Source organism: Leptidea sinapis, chromosome 33 (assembly GCF_905404315.1).
Source record: "Leptidea sinapis chromosome 33, ilLepSina1.1, whole genome shotgun sequence".
NCBI lineage: Eukaryota > Metazoa > Arthropoda > Insecta > Lepidoptera > Pieridae > Leptidea > Leptidea sinapis.
This window is the reverse complement of record NC_066297.1, coordinates 10,285,162-10,298,095: the sequence shown is the minus strand read 5'-3', so window position 1 is coordinate 10,298,095 and position 12,934 is coordinate 10,285,162. Positions and strand designations below refer to the sequence as shown.

Sequence of the window (12,934 nt, the reverse complement as noted above, 5' to 3'; positions counted from 1 at the left end):
ACTATCTAATATATAAAATTCTCGTGTCGCGGTGTTTGTAGTTAAAGTTCTCCGAAACGGCTTGACCGATTCTGATGAAATTTTGTTTGCATATCGGGTATGTCTGAGAATCGAACAACATCTATTTTTCATTCCCGTAAATGTTATGGTGGACCCTATTTTTTTTATATTTAGATAAATATTTTAATTTTTTATGATACAACATTAAAAATACATGCAACCTTAAATTTTCAACCCTCTACGATCAACACCTATTTTTGTATCGCGATTTTTATAATATACTATTGCATCCACAGATCCGCGATAAGTTTGCAAAATGGCAATTGCATACAATAAATGTAGTACGATAAATTTTATGTATCTACGATATATTTGGTAGGTCTGAGAAACAGACGTCATCTAATTTATATACCCCAAAATTTTAATCATTGAATTTCTTTTTAATTACTTTATATGGCAATACAACGTTTGCTAGGCAGCTAGTATTGTATATATGTTGACTATATTGTAATAGATAATTCATTTGGTTATGATTGGTTGTTGCAAGAGAATGTGGGCGGCGGTGATAACTTAACATCAAGTGATCACGTTTGTCCTCCTCTTCCATAAAATAACAAAGTTAGAATGACTGATAATAGCCTGATGAACTTGGCATCAACTTGGCTATGACCATTATCATCATAATGGGTGGCGTTCTTCGATCCCAAACTAATTATAATAATAATAATAAAGACATTTTATTCCGAACTAAAAAACATTTAACATTTGAATAACCAATCATCTTAAGCTATAAAGTATAAACTATACAATGTCTCTTAAATATGTCTTTTGGCAAAGGCCTCCTCCTACGATTTCCAATCTTTTCTGTTTTAGGCAACTCTTCTCCACTTAGGTCCTGCTGTCAATTTTATTTCATTTTCCCACCTTGTATGCTGTCTTCCTCGCTTTCTTTTGCCATCTCTTGGGTACCATTCTGTAAGTCTTTTGCTCCATTTGCCCACTTTAGCTCGCATCATGTGCCTTGCCCATCTCCACTTTTGTTGGTTGATTCGTTTGAGTACGTCGGTAAGTTTTGTAATTTTCCTTTAGAAACTAAGACTTACCTTTACGACAAAGTAAGACAAATACATTCCAGGCCAGGAACTATATTGATTCCTCTGGTGTTGCAAGAAAATGTGGGCGCCCTTCAAAAATCAATAAAAAAATGGCAGTTGTAGCGACTGGTTATAGAAGTATTTGAATTAAAATTATCAACACCAATCTGGTTTTCACATCTATTGACACTCCTTGCAACAATTATATCCATCTTTATGTGGTTTTTTATTATTCATATATATTACGGGCTGTACAAGATTATGACAAAATATAAATAAAATTCAATTGAAATAACAATTAATATATAATCATATTATCTATGAATAGTACTTGTATAATTACATTAAATTCAATGAACTTAATTTTTAACATTATTTTAATTATTTGCATTATTATTATCATAAATTTCAACAATACTTAGACTCTTTATACTTTCAACTATCTCATTGTGTTCTTAAAAAGATACAAAAGGCTTCTGTTAACTAAAGTAATAAATGAAAATTTGATTGAAATTAATCTATAAATATAAGTATCGCTTGAATACCGCATTGATCGTCGTGTTATATTTTTAGTACTGAATTTTCAATCATGGGATATATTAAAATTAATTGTTTCTTTTAGAAATGCAATTAATAGTAGATTTTTATTTTAAAATAATATTAAATTTTCAGATGTCAATAGAAATACGAGGATTTAAAATGATTTTCTGTTATTTCTTCTTCTTATATCTTATTTATTTAGTACTCACTATTGCACTTCACAATGATTTATGGTGAACACTTTTTCAACAATGCACACTTTACTCATTGAGCTTTTCACTAAATGCATTCAATTTCACTTATAAGATATACACAGCAATAATGTTGCACAATACGCAGCTGTATAGCTACAGATATACTGTCAAGAGCATGTCGTGACGCGACCCAATAAGATTTTCCAAAAAGTGCACACGCCTTAAAAAGTTTTCACTTTCAAATATGTCATGAATATTTTTATACCAAACTCTGTAGTACCCATCGGTCGCAGATCACAGCCCTGGTTCGAAGCGTCAGTTAAAGCAGCATCTGACTGCAAAAAACATGCGTATCGAACTTGGGTTGCGGCGCTGGGCACAAAGGATCTGAACTGCACAGTTCTTAAGAGGAAATACAACCGTGCCTCCAGATTTTTTAAGCGGCAAATCGCCCGTGCAAAGTCAAAACACGTCGTCAAAATCGGCGAGCAGCTTTCCAGTTACCCGACCGGAACACGCAAGTTCTGGTCGTTGTCGAAAGCTGCTCTTGGTAACTTCAACCAGCCGTCCGTGCTGCCGTTGCACATAAGGAATGACACCCTGGCCCATACGGCAAAAGAGAAAGTCGATCTCTTGTGCACTCTTTTCGCCTCCAACTCGACTCTTGACGACAACGGAAAAACACCGCCGACCATCCCGCGGTGTCAGAGCTCTATGCCTGAAGTACAGTTCAGACAGAAAACTTAGGCGAGCTCTGTTTTCGTTGGACGTCAGGAAGTCGAGCGGGCCGGTTGGCATTTCTCCAATCGTGCTTAGAACGTGTGCCCCTGAGTTGACGCCGGTGCTAATGCGTTTATTCCGGCACTCTTATTCTAAAGGCGTAGTCCCTGACTCATGGAAGTCTGCCCTTGTCCATCCGATCCAAAAAAAAGGAGACAGTTCGGATCCGGCAAACTACAGGCCTATTGCTATTACCTCCCTGCTCTCCAAAATCATGTAGAGGATAATTAGCCGTCAGCTCTTGGTATACCTAGAGGGTCACCAGTTGATCAACGACCGACAATACGGGTTTCGCCATGGTTGGTCGGCAGGTAAACTTCTGGTATACCTGACACATAGATGGGCTGCGGCTATTGAAAGCAAGGGGGAAGGCCTGGCAGTTAGCCTGGATATAGTGAAGGCCTTTGATCGTGTATGGCACAAGGCGCTCCTCTCCAAACTTCCATCATTTGGGCTTCCCGAGAGCTTGTGCAATCGGACCTCCAGCTTCCTCACTGGGTGTAGCATACAAGTCGTTGTCGACGGATATTGCTCGAATCCGAAGCCCGTGAATGCTGGAGTGCCCCAAGGCTGTGTGCTGTCTCCCACGCTGTTTCTTCTGCATATCAATGATATGTTGGACACCTCCAACATTCATTGCTATGCAGATGACAGCACTGGTGATGCCGTATACACGGGCCATGCACGTCTCTCTCGGGAAATCGTCGACCAGTGCCGGGAGAAACTTGTGTCTTCTATCGAGTCCTCTCTTGAGTAGGTCGCGGAATGGGGAAAATTGAATCTTGTCCAAATTGACCCCCAGAAGACTCATGTTTGCGCGTTTACCACTAAAAAACCCCATTTGTCGTATCACCGCTCTTCGACAACACTTCCCTCAAAGCCTCGCCTAGTATCGGAATACTGGGTCTCGAAATCTCGAGCGATTGCCAATTTCGTGGTCATCTGGAAGGCAAAGCCAAATTGGCTTCAAAGAAACTGGGCGTCATTAATAGAGCACGGCAATACTTCAAGCCGGCCCACATACTAGCGCTCTACAAAGCGCAGGTCCGGCCACACATGGAGTATTGCTGTCATCTCTGGTCTGGCGCACCCCAGTATCAGCTCGATCCATTTGACCACGTGCAACGCAGAGCAGCTCGAATTGTCGGGGACCCAGTGCTCTGTGAACGGCTGGATCACTTGACGTTGCGTAGAGACGTCGCTTCATTGTGTGTCTTCTGCCACATTTATCACTGGGAGTGTTCCGAAGAGCTGTTTAACCTGATTCCTGCCGCCGAATTCCAGCTTCGCACGACACGCCACAAGTTAGGATATCATCCTCACCATCTGGATGTGTGGCGCTCCTCCACAGTGCGGTTTTCAAGGAGCTTTCTTCCACGTACTACAAAGCTGTGGAATGAGCTTCCTTGTGCGGTGTTTCAGGGACGATACGACATGGGTACCTTCAAAAAAAGCGCGTACACCTTCCTTAAAGGACGGCAACGCTCCTGTGATTCCTCTGGTATTGCAAGAGATTGTGGGCGGCGGTGATCACTTAACAACAGATGACCCGTACGCTCGTTTGTCCTCCTATTCCATAAAAAAAAAATATAATATCTATAGCTATATGTATCGTAAAAATATCGATGATCTACCCAAATGTTTTTCACCACGGACCTAAAGAACAACTTAAAAAAAATTGTTACCATCCATAAACTTGAACAAATTTTATTCATATATGATTGGAAAAGATAATTACGAATTCTATCAAATGATAAGCGACCTTGCTCTGTCGGATGAAAGAATATTCGGTCTCGTGAGATACTCGTGTGACCTTCTTACCTGTTGCTTGGCTCAAGATGACTTAGAACGACTCGCCACCGCCCTGCGCGTCGTATTAGAAAAATACGCCCCAAAACTGGGAAATTCGGGACAACTTTACCTTTTCATAGACACAAGGGACTACATATATTTACTCCGTAATCGTACGTATCTTAAATACAGTATTAAACTTGTTATTGTGAATAAATGTTATATTTCCTTAACAAGGGAATTTTTAATATAGACGTAATAATCGGGTATTACGCTGTTGTACCTAATATAAAGCACTGGCTTAAAATTTGTGTAACTTTTTGGTATTTACTATTTTTTGCTTTTTCATCTTTTTCTTCCACATTTCCTTTTTCTTCCACAATATTTTGTCGGCTGTTGATCGGTTTCAGATTACCTACTCCTTCAAAGGAAATTATTTCGTCGATCCATCTGGTGGTAGCAGACCTACCTCTTTTATTTAGCGTTCCTCGGATACCATGATGTGATCATATTACTCCAGCTATTGCTAGCTTCTTTATGTATCCCTGCCCAGTTCCAATCCATTCAATTCTTTCGTTATTCTTGCTACATCTTGTAATTTATTTATCTATCTTATATTTTTATTTGGTATCTGTTTAAATATATAATTGTGTATAGCATAGACGAAACCTTGAAATCATTGGCAGTGAAGTAGAACAATTTCACGGGTGGCCACATTAGAAACTGAATTGATACGGAGGTAGTGAGGGTGGCAACACACTCCAGGACGGCGCGGCACTCGGCAGTGCTCGCGAGGAGCCGCGGCGACCGGCCGCTTGTCGCTTGACTCCACCGCGCATTTAAAGTGCCCCTAATATTTCTTCCAAAACTGTGCTCAATAATTCAATAAGTACCTACATCAATTTTTAATCCACACTTACCAACACTTGATTCAAGAATCCAACCCCAAAAAATCGTTAATCTTACGACCGCTGCCGTACGTACTGAAAGCTTACAATTGTATATTTAAAAACATTCGCGGTAGAAATAAATTAGGCGAGGTCCCGGCAATCTCGTGCAAATTTGTCGCCTGAAATTGGCTTAATTTAACGCTAGCTAATAAAATCACAGGTCCGAGAACTACTTGCGAAGTGCTAAATAAATTTTATCTCAAGGGATGATCTGTCCCCAGATATATTTACGCGCAACAGTTAGCCACCGACATTTACGACGTACGCCCTATTCTGTACTACAATAACCGTCTTTCTACGGCTCAATTGTAATCTCTCATAATCACACGATGATACATAGTTTATTAATGTCGATATTAGACATGGTTTGAATTGTGAAATACCAGCGCTTGAAACCAACCGAGCTCCCAATGTACATTGTTGTAATGATGGAAAGGATATACAAAACTAAATATATTATAATGAAAAATAATTAAATTAAGAATAATGAGATGTATAATACGGAGGTTGTGCAATTGTATGTATTATGTCTTTCACTTACTACGTCACAATACGGGTAATTATAGTATAGTATAGGCAGGTAAACATACGCCTACGGATTACGAGGCGTTGTCTGTAGTACGTTTGGTCGAGTCAGGAAGGCGCCCACGCAGACCGTCTGGCAACTAGATACTGTTACCTACTCTTGTGTTTGAACGTAAGTTGATCGCGGGTCGAATTGATTAAATAAAAAATATATTTTATTACCTATCGCCAATGTCATTCACAAACATTGATAAGTATCAATTAATACCTAAATTCATTTAATACTACAGCACACAATTATTAAACTTACACTTTTTTCGATTTGATAAATGCAACAAGCTATTCAATAAATTGTAAAATTATTTGATTATTGAAAAAATTTATCAAAATTCTTACTTGGATGGCGACAATAACTTCAAACTACAGATAGCATAAAAATATCAAACCAAAATGTAATTATAATGCGTAGACACCCGTCGCCTTAATTCCAAATGATATAATTTTTTGAAAATGAGTTCATGTTTAACTATCTCAAATGGCTATTGTTGGAAAAGAATATATTCTCTAACTATTAAATAACCAGTGTAATATTACTATAAGGATGTACTAACTAAATCTTTCGATAATTAAAAAGAACGTACTACTAATTAATCAAAGTAATTATTATTAATTCAAGTTAACTCAAGATCTTTTCATTGTGGAATTCCCCAAGGCTGCTCAATAATTCCGTATGTGTCTGGCGGAGACTTCACGTACAGAGCTTCCAATTAGAAATATGATTGAAAATTTACTAGTTAATGAAAGTCTTAAAATATTGCTAAACACACAATTTCGCTTCTAGAGCTTTGATAATATGTTAAGCTTCAACAATTAATAAGCTTAGACTTCAATAAGCTTAGACGAAGCTAATTTAAATTTTAAAACACATTGTTATATTAATATTAACCTAGGCTAGTTAACAAGTTTAAAAACGTGTTAATTCTTGACAAAACCTTAATTAATTAATTAATCCATTAATATTATGCGGTTCGGAATGACGTCTAGTGAAATGTATCGAAATTATCTATTTCACATGATATAAACCATTTAAATTTTTTATTAACAAATAAAAATGATAAACAGAAATCAATTAGGTTTTCGGTAATAACTCAAAATCTTTAATTATTTAAGGATTTTTGAAAAACATTAGTTACTTGAGTTATGAATACTTTACAATTTATCATTCAGGGTTGTCTGTTCTGAGGAAGCGTAAATAAAAGTTTTTAATTTCATCCGTGAGATAAAACACAGCGCTCTTTGAACTGTCGACGATCCAGCACTGTCTGATCGACTCGGGCATTTCATCGTGTGTTTTATACCTCACTTGTTATATTGTGATCTTAACCCCGCCGCCGAACTCCACAATCACATCATATGCCACAAATTAAGATATCATCTGAATGTGTCGCATTTCTTTAAAGTGCGCTTTTCAATTAAGTTTCTTCGTGGAATGAGTTGCCTTGCGCGGTGATCCAGGTCGATACGACATGGGTACAGTTACCTAAGAGGCCTGGAACATTCTCGTGATTCCTGACACTCCTGTGATTGACTGTAGAAGGGCAAGAAGAGTAGGGTTATCACATATCCTCAAATGACCCGTAAAATAATAAAGTTGGCGTTAAATTTATTAAAATTTCAAATAAAGAAGTATTTTTTAACTGACTTCAAATAAGGAGGAGGTTCGAAATTCGTCGGTATGTTTTTTTATGTTTGTTACCTCAAAACTTTCGACTGGGTGAACCGATTTTGATAATTCTTTTTTTATTTGATTCACATGTGGTCCCATTGTAATTTTTGGAGTCGGTATCATCCAAGATAGGTTTGTAACTACATACATAGTTATAGGTGAGATGTGCTTGAGTCGCACGCGTAATGATGCGAGAGGCGAGAGCGGGTCGCGGCGGAAGTACACCGATTCCAAAAATAACAATAATCGTAACTAGAATAAGATTAATTAATTAGATTGTATAAAAATATTGGCCATTCTTTCGATTGGCATCATAAGAATAGGGATGTTTTTTTTTACATTTAAGTCGGTTCGATTCCCAGACGAGGCAAGTAATTTTTAGAAAATCTTTGAATGCAGAATTACTAACTTTTAAAAATAACATAAAGTCTTCTTTCTCTGGGCCCCACGGACCAAGTGTCTCGACATCAAACGGCACAAAGATGTATGACTCACAGAGACCAATATATTTGCGACGCTTGCTGTCTTCGGCAGTCGAAGCAGCAGCCCCAGCACCAACTGACGTAACTTTGACATGAGAAGGAGCCAGAGTGTCGACGCAAGTAGAGTTCCACACCAGCGCCCTTCTCCGTGCCCAAGCCACCAGCGTCATTTCATCAGTACGCTTGCCATAGCGGCGGGTAATACTATTTGGCTCTAAAACAGCTGGTATATTAAGGCAAATGCCCTGCGGATAACTTCATTAATGCTGGCGTGACGACTGATACGGCCTACCGATTTTAGGCAGGATAACCCGTGACACCCAAGAGCATCTACCTAAACGCCACATCTACATTGATGTGGTTCATTCAGTTTTATACCTAGCCGGAGTGATACGCATATTGACAATATCATATTGTCAAGTAGCGTTCCAATCGGCGCAGAAGGCAAGGCTTGTAACCAAAAGCCCGACTCATTTTGTGTCACGGCCAAAAGACGAGCATGCTGTGTTCTGTCAGTAGATGAGATCAAAAGATCATCAAAGGCTGACTTACAAAAAATCGTCTGGAAAATTTTGAATGTTTGCATTAATTTTTTGTATTAATTTCAAATTAAATTGCAGGATGTTTTATTTATTCGTACGATACTTTGAAACATAGGCTCATAACTCAAATACAGTTAAAAAATCCTCAAGCATCTTAAGGGTTTTGTTTAAATTTAAAACGAAGTTTAATTGTAAAGTTATATCATAGACAAAAAGAATTAGAATTTGTTAAGGTCTTGCTAATGATAAAACTTGCTGCAAATGATAAAACATTAACGGATTTTTACAAAGGGCACGTTAGGGACTTCGAAAATGTAAGAACATACTTAAATACTAACCCAGTAATGATGGTACAAAAATTAATTCTATTACGTCCGAATGATATCTGAAGAAAATATAAAATTATGACTATCACTAGAAAAAAACACTTCTTTTGTGGTGTCGTCCGCACTCAAGAAGGAAATAAAAATGAAGAATAATAAACTAATACATAATCAGGATTAATAATTATTTTTTCAATAATTATTAACAGGCAAGTCTCATACACTAACTATAAAAAGGGAGCGGTCTTACCAGTGGCAGGCCTTTGCACACGATGCCGGCTAGATTATGGGTACCACAATGGTGCCTTTTTCTACCGTGAAGCAGTAATGTGTAAGCGTTACTGTGTTTCGGTCTGAAGGACGCCGTAGCTAGTGAAATTACTGGGCAAATGAGACTTAACATCTTATGTCTCAAGGTGACGAGCGCAATCGTAATACCGCTCAGAGTTTTTTAAGTTTTTCAATAATCCTAATCGGCACTGCGTTGTAATAGGCAGGATGTATCAATTACCATCAGCTGAACGTCCTGCTCGTCTCGTCCCTTATTTTCATAAAAAAATACCAAAATATAAAAAAAAGAATTATAGAAGTCTTAGAAAATGCTCTAGCATTTGTTTCATCCAGCTTATAGCTCCTCCTTATAATATCAAGGTATATTTTATGTGTGTAGTTAGACTTTTCTTATAATTACTACAATCAATCAATACACCTAAAGCCTTCAAATTATTAATACAAAGCTTTTATTTTCCAAAACTGTCAGGCGCAGGCTAATTCAATAACGACTTTTTATTGAAGTAGGCGTCACCCTGCTGAAATCCATAATTATCCAAATGATTTGTGTTTTATTTTAGTGTTAATTCCGCCAATATTTGTCTTTGACGAGACTATGCTCTATACTCGTGCCAGAATTTGGCGAGTCAAGATGTCCTGAGGATGCCTCGTGTAGAGGCGAAACACATGTGGAATTGTTTAAAGACAAATATTAGCGTAATTAACACTAAAGAAAACTCAAATCATTTGGATCAATAAAGACTAGTGACGACCTTGTTTCGTATCGGTCATCAAAATAAAACACAGGCTGTATTTTATATGTATTATCAATAGATTTCAAACCGCACGACCAATAATGACATTTTCAGGCAAAATTTTAATACCCCGGCTTTCCTTACTACAATTTTAATAAAATATAGCCCATCTTAAATGCTATTAACGACGTATTCAGCAGGGGAAGGAATTTTTAATTGAGTGTTTTTGAGCTTATCCCTCTGTTTAAATCTATAAAATACTAACCGTTGCCACCCGCTTAGCTGGCGATAAACCATCTAGGATATGTTTCGCATCGAATGGTGTCATTTTCATGTCGATACGATTAGTAGTTTAGGCGTGATTCAGCCTCAAACAATGACCATTTAGTTTAGGCGTGATTCAGCCTCAAACAATGACCATTTTCTTAAATGCTATTAACGACGTATTCAGCAGGGGAAGGAATTTTTAATTGAGTGTTTTTGAGCTTATCCCTCTGTTTAAATCTATAAAATACTAACCGTTGCCACCCGCTTAGCTGGCGATAAACCATCTAGGATATGTTTCGCATCGAATGGTGTCATTTTCATGTCGATACGATTAGTAGTTTAGGCGTGATTCAGCCTCAAACAATGACCATTTTCATTGAATATCTATAAAATATTTAGCTTTAATATATTAGACGTTCTATAAATTCTGATCATAGTGGTTTTCATGTGCAATATACACAACTCATATCGCTCTAATATTAATCGAAAGTGTACAATGGCCTCTTGTTATTCGCCGATGCTATCGACCGACGAGTAAACAAATGTATTATTTTATAGTTCATTCGATATTGCTCGTCTAGCCCGAGTATCTAATGTACTTATCAAACTTTACTAATATGAATACATCTCACCACAAACTTTGCCATTCGAGTCATTAAAAGGACAATGACTGGTCTTACTATTTAAATTATAAACGAAGTTTCTCTCCCATGGCACTAAAGCAGATTAATTTGAATTTGTATAAAATATTTTAAGTGAAGAGTTTCTTTTAAATAATTTAATGGTAATCAGAGATGAGTTTTCAAAGTATACTTATTGAAGTTTATGCACTTTGTTCAATGGCGCAAGACTCTATTACAGTATAGATAAACCGAAGTATAGCCATCTTAGTTGTATCAATACTTTAATTTGAATTTGGTCTTCTTTGGTCATCCATCTATAGATCTTGGCTTCTTCAACAATGAGATTTCCCTTCCCAAGCTTCTTCAGGTATTCTTTGACAGAGTCCACTTACTCTCCTGAAAAAAGGAAATGCATTTATCTTCTCTAAATTCATTCTGTAAGAATTATTTCTGTTGTATTGACATAAATCTTTAATATAATCAAAAATTGAATTTAAAAATTGAAGAAGCACTCAGCTTCGGACCGCTTTAAGAGAGAAGAAACTCCCCAAATCTAATGAAGATAAAAATATTGTACAATTTTTTACATATAGTCGTTCAATATAGTCAAAGAAAAGATGAAAGGTCAAAGAAAGATTAGTGACTTAAGGAAACGTATATAAGATACCTGTGTCCTTGTTTTGTCATATTAATACAGTCTAATTCTCACAAACATACACTAATACTAATCTCGCCTTAACACAATCTTGTTCAACATCCAATCACAAGTTATTTATCTCACAGCTATGGATCAATAGCTACATCGACAACGAACGGCGACCTAAGGAAGCAAAATATCATTTATATTTTAGACGTTTATGACCTGATACTCGTGTGCAAAATAATGTGCTGTGTTCAAGTGTGAGTAAGGCTGTGAATATGAGTGGGTTAGGGCCTCCAAGTGTGTGGGCAGCTCAAAAGAGATTGGAGTCGTGGGCCAGGGCTGCAAGGGAGAGGACCTCGAGTGCTAGCAGTGGACAAAGCCATAACTCTACTGATAGTTTTGGTGATGACAAGTCACATGGGAGCCCTAGTGTAAGTGAATACAGTTAGTCTATCTTTGTATGAGTTAACAAACAATAACACGATGTAAATTAGAATAAAGTATACAATTATACAATAAAATATTATTGATAGTAGCATCTATACCGTTAACCACAGTTAACTAAGAGAGGTTATATTTACAAGCTGATCGAAAGCTAAACATACCACCAATATGTAACGACTAATTTTAATTATATAATATTATTCAGCTGTTCTTAGGTGCGGGAAGGCTCTGCATAAACTTAAACAGGAGTAATTTATGAAACCAAACAGTTTTCCTCTCTGGACGCTGCAAACTAAAGGCCACTTGGTAAAAATAGGCCTGAGCCCAGACTATGTAGATTTGGACAAGAGGCCTGCACAGACCCTAAATATGAAAATAAGAATAATTTATTGAAATCGATCTTTTTACATATGCATTGTCTATCCTACTGGAGTGTGATTCCATCACCACACTGAGGATTGGAAGCCTCAAAGCCTTCAAACTCCAGGTAGAGGACCTACCCCATTTGTGCCCCTTTAAGCGCTTATACTGCGCCTCTTAAAGGTCATAGGCCTGAAGGATGTGATTTAGATACAATTAATTATAATAATAATTTATCTAAACGTTTTCCCAACTATCTCATCACAACGAACATAGCCATCACTAAGGCATGCATCCGAGTGCCTAATAGACCTACAAATTTAAGTGTTAATGTCTCGAAAAATTACAGGTCGGGGACCTGTAAATGCAGACAAACTAGCCAAAAGCTGAGAAAAATAATCAAATATAAAAATAATACAAAAAGTTACCTAAGTATGTAATTCGTGAATGACATTCAAGAAGACTATCCGAGATCAACTTTTTGAAAACTTAGTGCAAAAAAAAACAATATGGATAAAAAGATAGTTGTAAATATCCGCATCCGCTATCCGCTTGCATAGGCGAGCGTATTCCTGCATTCGTTCGAATTGTCATTAAAGAGAATAAGTATAATATAAATAAGTTG

At 37.1% G+C, this 12,934-nt stretch overlaps 1 protein-coding gene across 3 annotated transcripts in view; it reads left to right on the top strand.

The window, feature by feature from the left end:
* LOC126974633 (synaptotagmin-5-like) overlaps positions 1–12,934 on the top strand; it is a 69,522-nt gene that overhangs the window by 17,989 nt on the left and 38,599 nt on the right. Inside the window, exons 1-2 of one of the 3 annotated variants that reach the window (XM_050822145.1) lie at positions 5,191–5,288; positions 11,646–11,936. The exons of 1 other annotated variant lie outside the window; for it this stretch is intronic. In XM_050822145.1, coding sequence (XP_050678102.1) covers positions 11,781–11,936 — 156 coding nt within the window. In that variant the 5' untranslated portion in view covers positions 5,191–5,288; positions 11,646–11,780. Of the gene's footprint in view, positions 1–5,190; positions 5,376–11,645; positions 11,937–12,934 lie in introns of those variants that run through there. One more of the 3 variants, XM_050822146.1, reaches the window with a different exon arrangement.